Raw genomic sequence first — 15,271 nt, 5'->3', positions numbered from 1 at the left:
GACCTAAGTCTGATTGATTCGGATAGAACTTAAAACTCGATTTTAGATAAGCGAGTAGTAACCTCTTTGAATTGCTCCTTGATAATAATGGGCTAAGAGGATTCAGAAAGTAGTTGCTGAGATTCACACAAAAGATCTTTTACCTACGGTAATTTATTTATGTTCACCTTAGTGAAGTTTTTAAAAGAAAATGCCAAGAGGATGTCCTGTCAGGTGTTAGGTAAAATGTTATTTAAATACCTACACGAGTTTTATCTACTATTTTGTTAGATTACATGCAGTAACAGTTTTATGTCTACTGTTCAGTTTGTAAAATTCAAGTAAGGTTAAAAATAATTTAAGTTTTTAAACATACTATTTGAATAACCAGTTAAATTTTAGATTACAGCATATTCACTAAAAAATGTAAAAGGTGTGATAAACATTAGTAATTTTGAGTACTTCAACATAAGGTAACTCTGAGGATTTGAAGGCGTTTTCTAGAAAAGGGCTAAAAGAGTTTACATATAAGACAAGGAGCTTCAGCATGTTACATTGAGAGTAGAAGAGAAAACGGGGATCTTGGGGTCTAAACATTCTAAACGGATGCAAAAATAAGTAAATATCTTTAATTTTAGAGTAACGATTTTATTTATTAAATCTTTAATTTTAGAGCAACGATTGATTATTTTAATTTTTAAATACAATGACGTGCATACGAAACCGTGCCTATGTAGATGGGTTAAAATCAAGCAAGAAAATTTTAATTCCTAAATCCAACAATGGCATAGGAATTAACTAATGCTATTGTTATTAATGTTCTACCGTACCAGAAGAACATTCATTTTAAAAGGAAGACTATATTATCTTTCCAATGAATCAGCACGGTATATAAAAGATGAGCAGTCGAGTTTATAATTATAAGGACTTACGGTGAAGAGTGATGTTTATTGAAGAAATACTGTTAATGAAACTGGTAACCAATATCTACTTTGCGGAAAGTTTGGAAGAATATCCTTTAGGCCAACGGGTTGATGTAAATTAAGTTGAATGTAAATGCATTTTTGCTATTTATGTGGAAGGATTCCGATAAAAATTCCCTTTTACTCCTACAATAATAAGAAGAAAGCAGCAAAAATCATGTTCCTGAGCATCCATAATCAGCCCTAGACAGGACCATACACCCGGCGCTCTCAATTTATTCTGTCCAACCGAAAGGATTAATAACAGTTCACAAAATCCCGAGAGAACTGCAGCGCCGACTCTACACTCGAATGGGCATCGGTCAAGAATTCGCCATTGACTGTAGCACAGGATTAGCCAGAAGGCCAATCTTCGGAATTTCCAGAATGTTCTTTCTTGGGAATAGATCGCTACGGAATGATGCTAAGGCTACTTTAGTATGCCAGCCTAGTAGGGATAACCAAGGATAGATTCCCATTATTGGGTTCTTCTGGATGAAGCTGATGAGAGAAAGTATCTTAAGCTTAATACGAAATGTCGTTGCGTGTTTTGATTAATACAGTGATAATGTGGAGGCGATTCGTGGAATAAAAAGATGGATGGCGCATTGTGCTATGGTTTACTGGAGGCGTACTCTGATTAAAGACGCGGTGACAGCTTATTTTTCTTTGTCTTGACTTGCCAACGCAGCGGAGAAAAAGTAATGGCTCGTTATATATCAACGGTCAAGAGCTTAAGTGTGTTATTCATTTTACTTACTAACAACCATAATATACCTAGTATCCAATCCCCAAAATTGAGAATCGATAAAAAAGTTATGAATCACTGTATTCAGAATTGTAATAGTCACATTCTGACACCGTATGCTATTATAAAATTAATTATAACTAAATTAAAAACAATAAAACAAATAGAAATAAAGAAATCTGAAAGCTGCCAGGTTTTTATATTACGCCCAAAGGAGCGTTTGTTTCATTTACGCACACAGTTACATTTACGCACACATTACACAGTTACAAGAGCATTTGGGCTAACGTTACTTTAGGCTAAAATATTTAAAAACAGCATATCTTTAGAATTTCCGATAGACAGACTCGCGCGTCGGAAACAAAAAATGCTTTAATTTGTAAAGCGTTGCCTCTGCTCGCTTTGAAATCGTTGAGTTTTTTAATAAAAAATTAGTTGAAATAGATGGAAAAATAAATTCAAAATTCGGGATTCCAGGTGCCCATATTCGGGTTGAGGGCTACGTTATTCAAAATTGAATGGCTCTAGGTACCGTTGTTTATTCACAGTGCAAGAAACATGCATACATTCAAACAGATTCTTCATTACTAAATTTATTTAAATATAATATAATACAGGGGGAAAATATTTGGTAGCAACAATTTGGAAAGTGATTCAAAGCTTTTAGTGATTCGACGTAAAATGTCGTTTCGAAAATTAGCCCTTCGGAGATAAAATGTTAAGAAAAAGTGTATTCTGAAATATTCATTCATAAACATTAAACTAAAAAGAAAACTAAAATATTTGAAGTAGTATGTATACAAATATAATCAAATATTCAGTAGTAAAAATGCATTAAACTTCTGATGCTGCTTTAAGAAATGTGCTAAACATAAATTATGACAAAACTATTTAAGCTGGAGCGATTATTTAATGTGACCTGCTTGTTATATTTTTATACATAGGTACCGGATAGCCATATACAAGGGGATGTTCCTAACAGATTATACAAATAAATATCTCTCGAGGGATTGGTTTTACACCACTGTTTCTAATTTAGAAAAGAACCAAATAAGATAGATTTCGAAACCTTTTAGTAAATAAATACTAATAAACTAAATATTGGACTAGACTCCATAGAAAAAAAAACCTGTCATCATGTAAACTATTTAATATGTCTAATATACTCAACCATCTTTGTGCTCCAAAATGAAGCAGGGATAATCGGTAAGGTTTATCTGTTGTCGTCTGGCACTCAAGTTTGTGTTAACAAGTTTGCTGTTGCCACAAGCGTCAGAGGTTTATGCCAGGAGGATCCTATGCAAAGAAAAATTTCCACACAATCCATGGCGCAGCAGACGCCGGCAAACTGTTGAAACTGACTATTTTATACCTGTGAGTCCTGCCACGCTGACGCAACGTTTTGTAGTTAATGCCAGATTTACGACTAGCCTAGATTTAAGAGCCCACTGTTTCAACACACGCATCACAGACGAGCCTACATGCACTACATGAGCTGCGAATGTATTAACCCCTTAACTGCCGCGGGCGTATATATACGCCTCGCTCAGCCGATGCGTTAACTGCCCCAGGCGTATATATACGTCCTTCCAAACTGCTGTCATTTGCTTTGCGCTGCTACACCTAAAATTATTTGCAAAGTTAACGCATCGGCTGCGCATCTGGGCGCATCTGGGGCAGTTAACGCAACGGCTGAGCAAGGCGTATATATACGCCCGCGGCAGTTAAGGGGTTAAAGACGTTTCATAACTTCTCGCAGGCTGTTCAAACGCGGTGATTTACTTGCATTGGGCCCTTTGTAGTCAATAAAGCATAATTTCTTGTCATGAAATATTTATATTGGCAAGTAACGAAACACCTCATGACAGGCTTCTATTTATACGGCGAGCATGACATTTCAAAGGTAATTGTTCAGTCACATGAGCTGTCCTTCTGAAATTCTAATCGTTTGCATATCATACTTTGTTATACATTTTCTGCCAATGTTTTTATTTGTATGATTCCTTCATGCAAATTTTGCAACCAGGAGTATGCGATCGGATGAATAAATTTAATCTTCAGTTTTTTAGTGATTTCATAAGCTTGCTCGGGGAAGATGTAATATAACACAATATTTGAATGCTTAGGTAACAAATCATTTTCGGAGAAGATTATTACTTAATTATTTTTTTAGTTAAGCTTAGTAAGCGTTAGTAGAATGATGTATAGTTACACATCAAATTTTATAAAAGCATTTTAAAAATTAGATCCTTTATACAGTATACTAAGGGTCATTCAAATGAAGTTACTGAAACTCCTACTTGTTGTATTAATCAATGTGTAAGCAGGTATGTTTCGTTGGCCTGTTACAAATAACACTGTTTTTTACTTTGGATTATGGGGCAATGGTAGTAGAAAGAATGAAAATGAAAAAGGTATTTGTGAGTCAAAATCAAAATGTGTTACATTTTAAATTAATGAGGTTAAAAGTGAGTGCTGAAAAGAGGAAAAATGTTCAGGTTGTACTGGAAGTGAAAAATGGGAATTTACGAAAGGAAACAAAAAATAATAATCGATTAAAAATGGCACAGACTTGAAAGAAGAACAAATTAGTTATCCGAAGCATGCCTCGAACAGACGTACAGTGAAAATTAATCGCAACTAGATTCGACGATTTATGATTCCATTCAGAGCAATTATCAGATAAAAATTCCCTTACATGTCTGCCTTGAGACGTTTTTGAGTTTTTTTTTTTTTTTTTACTTAAGAAGAGCGTTGAATCATCTTTGAGTCTGAAGATTAACTTAAAGGATTAGAATGAATTCTTAAAGCAACAGAGAACATTTGTAAGAAAACGGGCTGTTTGATCAGTAAAACAAAAATCTTGATAACGGTAACTCATATTTGCGAACTTCAAGTCGTTCGTTTAAGTGAAATTTATGCAAACATATTCTATTCTAAAGGCTACTTTTCACACTAATATGTAAATGTAGTAATATTGAAAGTCCTAGTGGCTGCTAGAATATATATTTTGATTATTAAAACTATACCTGTTTTCAAAAATAAAATACTCGAGAATGACTAAGAAGGAGTGCGGAAACTTTAAACAACTATCATCCCAAACGTCAAATCCTGGAATGTAAATAGTAAATAATAATTAAAACCTTAAGTTTTTGAGCTGAGAATATGATTAGTTTTTGACATAGAAATATAATAATAGGAGCTGAGAGGATAAATAATTCCAGTCTACAAGAATGAGCATAAAAAATATAAATTTGGAATTTGAGTTGTAGACACGTTAGGTTACTATGAGGCTGGAGAGATGAAAAATGAGCAAACGCCTTCATCGGGAATCGAACCACGGATCTCTGGGATACCAGCCCAGCATGCAGAACCACTACACCACGAAGGCACGCTAGGAAAGTGGGAGAAATACCTTATATACTCCCCTTTTTAAAGGGCGACTGAGGTTTTTAGGGGCACCAATCGCCAAATCCTGGGCGTGGAAAAACCTCATCCAACACCCTTTTAGTTCGGGCGCCACTGTAGAAAAATTAGGTTATTTTGAGGCCGGAGAGATGAAAAATGAGCAAACGCCTTTGCCGGGAATCGAACCACGGGTCTCTGGAATACCGGCCCAGCGTGCAGAACCACTACACCACGAAGGCACTCTAGGAAAAGGAGAGAAATACCTTATAGAATTATAACAGAAATACAGGCATTTATAGAAAACCATTTTTAAAAGGTATTTAAGCATGTTTTAAGAAAGTTTTAAAAGGTTGTCCTCGCTTTGTATGCCCTTCGAAGAACTGCATGTGATCCAAGGTATAAGAAGAATTTTTATAGTGTTTCTTTAACATATGCAGGACAGTTAAAATATAAAACATTTTGCGAACCGCACCTATGGACTACATAGTTATTTAGCAATATTCAAGTTAACGTAGAAAAATTGTGAGTCAGTCTTGAACCGCATCATTCTTATAACTTTCGCTGAAATAGTTCTCTATGATATGAGCGATTCACATTAACAAACTGTCTGAATTCTTTTAGATGTGCCAAATATGGCCCTCAGGATGAAATTCGGTTTGAAACAAAATCACCACTTCTGCGGACATCTGTTCGTGCTTCCCAAGCCTCAGGCCAAATGCTCCAATTAGAAATATGAATAAAATGAATTAGGTTTTTTAGGCTGATAGAATACTAACTACAGACGTTTTAGGCAAATAAATTGGTTCTTTAACAAATAAAACTGTCCACGAAAAGAATTTGTTCAAACCATGTGATTAAATTTATTAGTTTTCTTATATAAATTTTACTTCGATAAAAGTATGTGATTTTATTGGGCCGTATTTTTTACCTGATTATTAAAAGAAAAAATAACGATTTTAGAAATTGTGTGAAAACTGAATTTCCTTACACAAATAAGGATTCGAAAATTGACATTTTTTTTTCCCAATCGCAGATTGTTAACAATAACAAGTGTAACCCAGTCCATTAATCCATACAAGGCCGGATGTGGTGGCCTCTTTATTATGGAGGCAACTAATAGGTGGGCCACCATCGCCTTTTCTATGAAGGGACGGATAGTTACAAGCATACCTTCTCCTGGATTCGAACCCAGGCCCTTCGGCATCCCAGTTAGTTTCCCTGACCACCATACCGACTGGGCGGCAAATTGACTTGACATAAAAGATGTAATTTAGGAATTCCCAGTCGAAAGCTTAATATGGGCAGATGACTTTAGCTATCGTTTCATGCATTTTAAGAATTCTAATTTAATGACATGTGGGGGATATCTTGGCCATTGAGAATGAACTATTTTGCTTTTGACGCATTTGAGTATGGAAAGCATTTTTCATTACGTCTTCCCTAAGGAAATGGTATGGAACTTTATTTTTCTCAAATATCATCAAAACGCACCACATGACTATAACTATCGCAGTCTGAAATCTATTTTAATTCATTAATTTCTTAAATTTTAATCATGGATCTACCCCCAACTGTTCAAGAGCTATTTGCTTGTGCAATCGTTTTGAAAGATTATGTATGTTAGAAGATAGTAACGGGCGCACATGATTCTTTAAGGGATTTAATTGATAGATTGTTGTATCGTTTAACTCTATGCTTATGTGAATATTGTAATTTCTATATAGTAATGGCTTGAAATAAGGAATAACAAAAAGACTCAAAGTCTTCCAGAGGATATGGGTACAGCAGGTGATATATAACTTCATAAATTAACTTCGTCAGTACGTGCTATCTTGTTGAGTCCTACGAAAGGCACAGTTTTTAACCCTTGGACAGGCCCGGGTTTTTGATAATAAAGCACAAATTTCCCAGAACTACTATGAAAAATAATTATTTTATTGATTTTTAATGCCCAAAGGGCCCTGAAATTTTAAACCTGGATTTATGTAATTTTAATACATTGCTTTAAATTCTTGGACATATTTTAGGATGTACTTACATATACGTTTCTTCAGACAATCACAAAAATATTCTAGGCCGTATATCTCTCTCTATATATACAGTACAACGTCCGTAATCCGGACTCGTAGGAACTTCGACGACTCCGGATTAGGGGTTTTCCGGTTTATAGATCATCAATTTAAATCTGGCAAGATGGCATACAGAAATTATACAATTAAAAACATGAAACCGTAATTTATGAAATAAAGAACAATTATGATCTAAAGGGTATCAAATTTTACAAAAAAAAACAACTTAATATTTATTTGTTTTTAAATTTTCTTTCAACGCGCGCATGCGTAAAGCACACATTATGCGCATGCGTAATGTATGCACATTCTCTACGCGCATGCGTAAAGTTTGTGGCTTTGAGGTCCGGATTACAGATCATTCCGGATAATGGACGTCCGAATTACAGACTTTGTGCTGTATATGGTCAGAGGGTTTTAATTACTCTTCACTTCCCTTTAGAAAGGTCATTATTTTAAACTTTTGTACAATATGTTCGAAATAGGTTACAGAACAATATGTTAATTTGCTTAAATCGTAATCATTAACATTTATTTTCTCTTCTAAACTTTCTTAAAATTAAATATAAAATTTTATCAAAGCAATTTCGAAGCTGTGATTAGGTGAATTATTCTGAAAAATAAAATCTATGTTTTTGTATGCTTCCCATAGAGCAAAATACCCAGCTAATAAAACTGCTTATAAAACCTGTTATGCTTCCAATTAATTATTAAGTAATGTTCTATTCTATATTGGAAAAAATATAAGCGTTTTGAGGAGATCATTTAGAAATCAATATGAAATGAGAGCAAGACATCCAAAAAGCGTCCTTGACTCGCCAGAAATTTTGCAAGAAATTTCCTTTACTCTCAGGCGGCCGAGCGGTAAAGTCGCTGAACACTGGTAGTTCGGTCCGAGGTTCGAATCCCGCGAACGGGCTGGCTGCATGGGTGTTTTCGTGGTTTTCCCCATGTGTAACGTGTATACGAGCCAGTTTCCCTTAGAAAGTCCTCCACGAAAGGCATCCCTCCCCTTAGGCAGATAGCCCTAGTGTGCTTTGCCGTAATTAAATACACACACACACCACCTTTACTCTCAGAAGAGCTAAATTCAGTAGCAATTTTGGGGATTATCTGAACCCATAACATAATCACCTCAACAAATTATAGCTGAACTCACTATTTATGTATACTAAAACTATATTATTATAGATTTCAAACAATGAGAGGATAAAGATGATAACTTCTTTCTCACTGTTTAATAGTAAATTCTTCGCCAAAATTGAACATTTGTACTAAAACTATATTATTGCAACGTTAAAACAATATAAAATAAGACATACACCCCCCCCCCCCAAAAAAAGTGGTTTAATCGCCCAGTAGATGATTTGTTAAGAGTTTTAATGTTCTCTCCATGCTCGCACTCTGCTCTTGGACGTTTTTGTATTTTTAACTTTATTATTGAACATTAACTCAACAGCAAAATGCAAAATTTTTAAAACCAGCATATGTTTATGATTCCCGATACAGTTTTAAGTGTTGCCATTAACGTTTTTCAGTTTTCCTCATTTCATCATATCAGAGTTCAGTTTTCTTAGTAAGATGATTTACGCAACTTTCTTTATCTTTTTATTAACAACTTTTCGTCTTTTCAAATTTATATATTAAACTTAACTTTTTCACGCTTACGTAACACAAAGTGTAATAACAAAATATTTAATATATTTAAACACAGCATATGTTTAAAATTTCTAATAGAGGATTAAGTGTTGCCATAAATTTTTCATATTTGTTATAATATTATTTCAAAAATAATACATGGCGATAACAGTTAAGGGCAACATCTTTGTATTTGTGTTGCCATACATTTTTATAATCAGTAATTATTTCTTTAAAAATAATACATGGTAATAAATTCTGAGGATTGAGAATAATAGCACCTACGATAATAACTATAGGCTGGGAATTTGTCATTACGTTTGTGTGAATCTTTAACTTAACCCAGCTATCAAGTATAGTAAAACTATATTATTAAAAATTTCAAACACAAGCAGGATAAAAATAGAAACCTTTTCTAACTATCTTCGAATAAAATTTCAGCTAAACCTAAAAACTAAGCACATTAAAAATATTGAAAAATTCACACAATGAGAAAGTAAAAATTGAAATTAACTTCCGCCTAAATTTGAATAAATTCTTAGCTAACCTCAAACACATAGTACACTAAAACTAGCTATATATAAAGTATTTTCTGTATATTTTCAAATACTGAACAAATCAACATGCATAAAAATAAAATGGCAGCGATTTGCTCATTAGATTTGAAATAAATATTTATTTGAATTCAAATGCGAGACTATATTATTGCAGATCTCAGACGTAGAGAATATAAAATTTACAATCATTTTACTTACATTTAAATAACTTTCTGTAAAATTTAGTTCTTTATAGTATAAAACTTAATTAGATCATTATTTGTTCCAAAACTTAGTTTATACTACTTGAATTGCACACAAATCTTGCATAAAACAAAATAAAACAACATTACTTACGTTTCACAAGTCCTTTTCATGTGTCCTGAAAGAAAATAAAAGAAGAAAATATAACTTTTTTATAATGAAAAGCATATAATTTGGAAATCAAATTTCGCCTCAATTAATAATTCTAAAATTACAGTGGGTTGCATAAGAAAGTTTTTACCTTACAGCGATTTATTTATTAAAAGAACGATGTTATTTGCTTTCCGAATAAAATACGTTGCTGTTAAAAAGGTTTATTCATTTAATTTAGCAAGAAAATATAAAATGCCGTAATAATGTTACGAGACTTTAATTAGATGTAAAGAGAAATGATGACAGAGCTTGGCAAAAACTGAAAAAGAGAATCTAGAGATGGAAAATCTTGAAGTTAGATTATGCAATTTTATTGCTGGTATGCCTTGAGCTTTTAATTACCAGCTTATAACATATTTAAAAATTACTTTTGGGCAGAAATTTTTATACGTTCCTTGAAAATAATCTTAAAATTTATGTTGAATATAGCGATTGACATCGCAACTAGATCAATGCACTGTTAACTATGTAGAATTATCTTTTGTTAATGAAGTAGCTAGTTTATGATTTACACCTCTACTGTCACTTCTTCCTTTCGTTTCCCTACCAGAATGCAGATTAACGCGCATGTATTTAAGATGAGTTTTTTAAAATTGTAAAACAGAGAGTGTTCTACCTGTTGAGGCCATGTTACTAAGTTGCTGCTAGATCAGATCAGATTTGTAATCTTCGGCCTTGCATTCTAATTGCCGATATTGGATCTACATGCCAGTTATGTTTTGAGCCAATTTCGCGTTAAATTGGTTTGTGTAGCCTTCGGATATTAGCTTATTTTGCATTTAAACGTAGTGTCATTGCAAGTTATGTTGCCATAAGTGCTGGTTGAGCTTGTAAGCACCCGGTGTACCTTCTGTTCTTCCTTAGTTTAAAATAAAGGGTTTTTATACACCCTTCTCAAAGCTTAGTTGTTATTTTACATTTAGCGATTATTCGCTTAACGTCTACTGTTAAATAATTAACTACTGTTAATGACACTGTTAAATGATTGCTAAACATACCAAACTTTGTAACTATTTCTTTTTCCTTTTCGGTTCTGTTTCTCTGGCTTTATGCTATATATCTAAATGAATAAGCAAAAATTAAAAGCTGGGACTAATCTTAAATTTTCGAATCCGAAACTTAAATAAAATTATAACACGTTCTCGAATCTTTGATTTCGAATTTCTCTAAACTTTTATGTTTTAATAATAAGAAGGAAGAATAAAAATAATAAATACATAAATAAAAAAATCCACTTAATATTACAGATTTTTAGCTGAAGCAAAATTTGAAATTTACTTTTAATGAAACGCAAATTTAAGAATACGATTTAAAAAATGCTTATTTATTAGAAACGGACAAAAGAAATTTAGTAAGGAAGTATGCAAATAAAACTTGAATCTTCTGGTTCACTTTTACAACGTTATTGGACAAAAGATATTTGCAAAATAGTTCACATTTTGCTTGTTTGAATCAGACTGTTTCTCAGAATCTTTCTAAATTGAAGCCGGCACAGAGATAGAAATGATCCTTCTCAAGAGTTAGTATAGGTAAACACTAAACATGGAGCATTAAATTCTTTTCAGAAAATTAATAATGTTGCATTCGGCGCCGCCATGCGGTAGCTGGTATCTAAAAAGCACTGCAAATGCAACACTTTTGTATATTGTTCAATGAAAGCTTGCATTTCATATTGTTAAAATTATCCTTTAAAAATTTTGTATTTAAACATAAACGTTTAATTCTGAATGTTAGGTGTTCCGTTTTAGTGTATGTTTTGTTCTGATGTATATTTTCTTTGTTACTGTTAATAGGCTCTGTTTTAGTAAATACTTTAATAGCTAGTCGGCGTTTGTGTTGATAGAAGAACGGTGAATAAACTAAATTTGAAAATGGCGGAAGACAAACGTTAAACCTTTTTGAAATTTAATGCTTGAAAAATTGTACACAAGACTTAATGATGGAGTCATTTAATTTCATTCTTTATATCAAAATTAAAAGTCATTACAGAGAATGTAATTCCATTTACCATGATAACCATATAAAGTTTCTGCTCACAAACATTTTAAAATTAGTGATTCAGATGCTGTGATGATGTTACAGCTGGATGGAGGATTAAACTTCGATGAATTCATTAGCGACTTATTATGTTAAATATGCAATTAGATACTAATAGCCTGTTTAGCATTAAAGATCTATAATCTTTGCTAGAATTTAGAATGCCTATGTCTTCTTTGTGAAAATATTTAAGAAATCGATGTAAATTGATCCGAAAGAAAGTACAATGTAGATTTTATTTTATCATAAGCGCTTACGCCGATTCAGCACTGTTCATTACGTAAGCTACATAGTATATCCATTATATGTGGGAACAGCAAAAACATCCGTGTAATTTCACAAAAATATTTTAGATAATCGCCTAAAAGATGTATTTAAAATGCTTAATTTTTGCCTTTATGACAAAATTCTTCAGTTGATGGATTTATTTCTCCTAACAACAGCAGTTGTGTTGAATTTTTAAACCAGAGTTTCCGAAACTAACGTCTCTCAAACTGTGCTTCATTATTCTAATCTACTACAGTTTAATTCTACATTTTTCTGAAACTTTAAATATTTTTCTTCTGCAACTGAAAAATGTTATATGAAACGAGAGACAAATTCTAAAACAGCTGAGTAAAGACGATTTTCCTTAACGTTCTGAGCAGTGGATTTATCATCACAACCTCTCAAGTTATGTTCTGGGTATGCCTGTGAGTGATGTTTCTTTAACCTATTCATAATTAAGCTTTTAAACGGAAAAATAGGTTAAGTATTAGCATTATTATGAACAAGACTTCGAATCTTCTACATGCATTTTTATGTTTTACTGTATACTGTATGAATATTTACTCTTTAAATTATTTTTCAGAACAAAATCAAAATATGTGGAAGCAAATGCTTTAAACGAATTTTGTACAACATCATGACATTCTAAAACGAGAACAGCAAACATTTTAAGGATTTAATTTCATTAAATCATGGCATGAATACATAGGTGAAAACCACGTTTCTTTTAATGATAGTAAGAGAAAAGATAATTGTGATCTCTCGAGAATTGATAAATGCTGTTGCTAAATTATAATTGTATTGCGTCCAAAAATACAGTTTTTATCAATGGATTTTAATTTGCTTGGGTGTTTGGATTATTTTATCAAATGTCACTGGGCCCGTAATTGTTTGTTACTGTCTTTTTTTGTAATTTTACATGCACATTTTTACAGTAATTTATTAATTGGCAATTAGCTTTAATACCTAAGAGATCTGGTAGTAATCCATTTCCCGTTTATTTTAAATTTTATTGTGTTACATTTCTTATATTTATACAAGTATCAGCTTTCAGCAGGAAAGAAATTTTCCTTTAATTTATATTAAATTTTTTTTTTGCACATACAGAAAACATAGACTGGAAATTCGGTTTATTTTCCATTTTTAACGTATAGAAATGAATGCATATTGTCACGGGAGATTACGAGGGATTATTTTTATAATAAAGCTTTAATACTGCTTTACACGGTGCACACAATATGTTCGCTCTTTTCTACTTCCTTGCACGAAGTAAAAGAAGTATAGCAATCGCGAAGTATTTCGGGTATCATATTTGAACGAAATGTCCATTTTGACCGCAATCGAATGCAATTAAACGATGCTTTTTCGTGACATCTGCAGGACAGAATATAGGTCTCTTTTTCCCCCAAACAGATTGCAAAATGCATTAAAAATGTATTCAGAAGAGAATTTCTTTCGTGACGTCTGTACGTAGATACATATGTATTTATATACATATGTCTGTACGTAGATATACATGTCTGTACGTAGATACATATGTCTGTACGTAGATATAATATGTTTATTATACATATGTCTGTACGTAGATACATATGTATTAATCTCGCATAACTTAAAAACGAGTATTCTCAGAGCGTTGAAATTTTGTATATAGGACTACTATAACATTCAGTTGTGCATCTCCCTTTCTGGTTGCAATCGACCGCACCAAGAGTATATACTCCTTCTGTTACTTGGCTTGGGGAGCTCAGGTACTTTTTATTTTTATATGTTGGTAAAATGGGCATTTTTTGGTTTAAAAATGATTGAATTGTATTGTTGTTATGTTTTAGTTAACATGCTTATGCGTTTAATTAACCTGTATGCAGTATTATCAATAATATGTATGCAGTATTATCAATAATTTACAAGTTGTTGAAGCGCTCCTAAGCCTAACTTAGCAACCCTATTTGTTTACATTTGAAACTTAGCAGAATATTGAATTAAATCAGTTTCTGCATCTTTAGTGTTTTGCCGAGTGGGAGCAAAAGTAAACTTTCAGCTTTGAGTATTGAAAAATATGCCTTCTTCCCCGCTGAGTTTCTATTTATTTTTGCATTATCGCGAAGTGATAACTTAAATAATTGAATGAGAAATATATCTCTAACGAAATTCGAGGAAATAAGTTTAAATGAAATGCAGCAAAAATACCTATATTTTAATAGGTCGAACAAGGAAGTCGTGTTGTGAGCAAATGAGACTATTTTATTAAAATATTCGATGAGTTGTGCTGATAGAAGAATTTTATTTACTACTTTCATGGCGTAATTTAAATTGTGTTTAACATTTTGCTTAAAAAATTCGCAAGCTTTAAACACTTTCACTGTTTTTTTCCCCCACATTTTACGTTTGCATTATTTCTATGAATGTTTAAAGATTCTAAAACCTGAAACCATGCCGAACGAAATCTATCCAAAATGAGTCATTTCACTAGTGAACGATTATTTGCTTTTCCGACAAAATGTAACTAATGGCAACTATTTTAAGTAAAGGAAATTTAAAAATCCCTCGTTTTAAAGGCATAGCTGAGGCTAGGGTTAAAAACCGCATCATATCATTAATAATAAAAATAACAAAAAGCGATCCAGAAAGAAAATACGTTTAATTTTTGCATAATAAGAAAAATATGTATAAATTGAATAATCATTCTTGCAAACCATTACTTTTCCAGTTAGCAAACTATAATAGCATATAGTGAAAAATGTGATGTGTACACCCCATGACTTCCTTGTACGAAGTATTCAATCATACGCATTTTTTATTGTATTTCATTTAAACTTATTGGATTGAATTGAATTTACTTCATCGATACCGCATAAACCACAATAGAATAAATGCATTCTTTGAAATTCACTATATTTGTTTACCATAGCGACACTCTGGCCGTAGAGTCACTTAACAGTGTTTCATTTCATTCATTTTTTTAACTCAGAATGCAGAAATTTTATATCATCTTAAGAACTATCTAATCGTTGCCACATGTTCTATTCAAATACTATAATAAATCTAAAACGATGTATAAAAGAAATTAAGCAAACAACAGCAACAAGAATAAAAAATAGTTTTTCACAGACAATTCAGTATTTCTCATTCAATTAACTCAGTTTTGACTTCGCGACAAGGCAAAAGTACATAAAAACTCAAAATATCTGTATTGAAAATTATGAAGTA

At 32.4% G+C, this 15,271-nt stretch overlaps 2 protein-coding genes across 2 annotated transcripts in view; one reads left to right on the top strand and one right to left on the bottom strand.

Moving 5' to 3' along the window:
- Positions 1–15,271, top strand: part of LOC146995008 (uncharacterized) — a 216,132-nt gene that overhangs the window by 105,731 nt on the left and 95,130 nt on the right. The window lies entirely within an intron of this gene.
- LOC118181785 (uncharacterized) overlaps positions 1–15,271 on the bottom strand; it is a 99,094-nt gene that overhangs the window by 57,041 nt on the left and 26,782 nt on the right. The window contains exon 2 of the mRNA XM_085825134.1: positions 9,698–9,722. Within this exon, the coding sequence (XP_085681260.1) occupies positions 9,698–9,722 (25 nt within the window). The remainder of the gene's footprint in view (positions 1–9,697; positions 9,723–15,271) is intronic.

Source organism: Stegodyphus dumicola, chromosome 10 (genome assembly GCF_044657685.1).
Source record: "Stegodyphus dumicola isolate Sdum_Otavi_A_Nest chromosome 10, ASM4465768v1".
Taxonomy (NCBI): Eukaryota; Metazoa; Arthropoda; class Arachnida; order Araneae; family Eresidae; genus Stegodyphus; species Stegodyphus dumicola.
The sequence above is the reverse complement of the archived record's forward strand: the minus strand, read 5'-3'. Positions and strand labels throughout refer to the sequence as shown.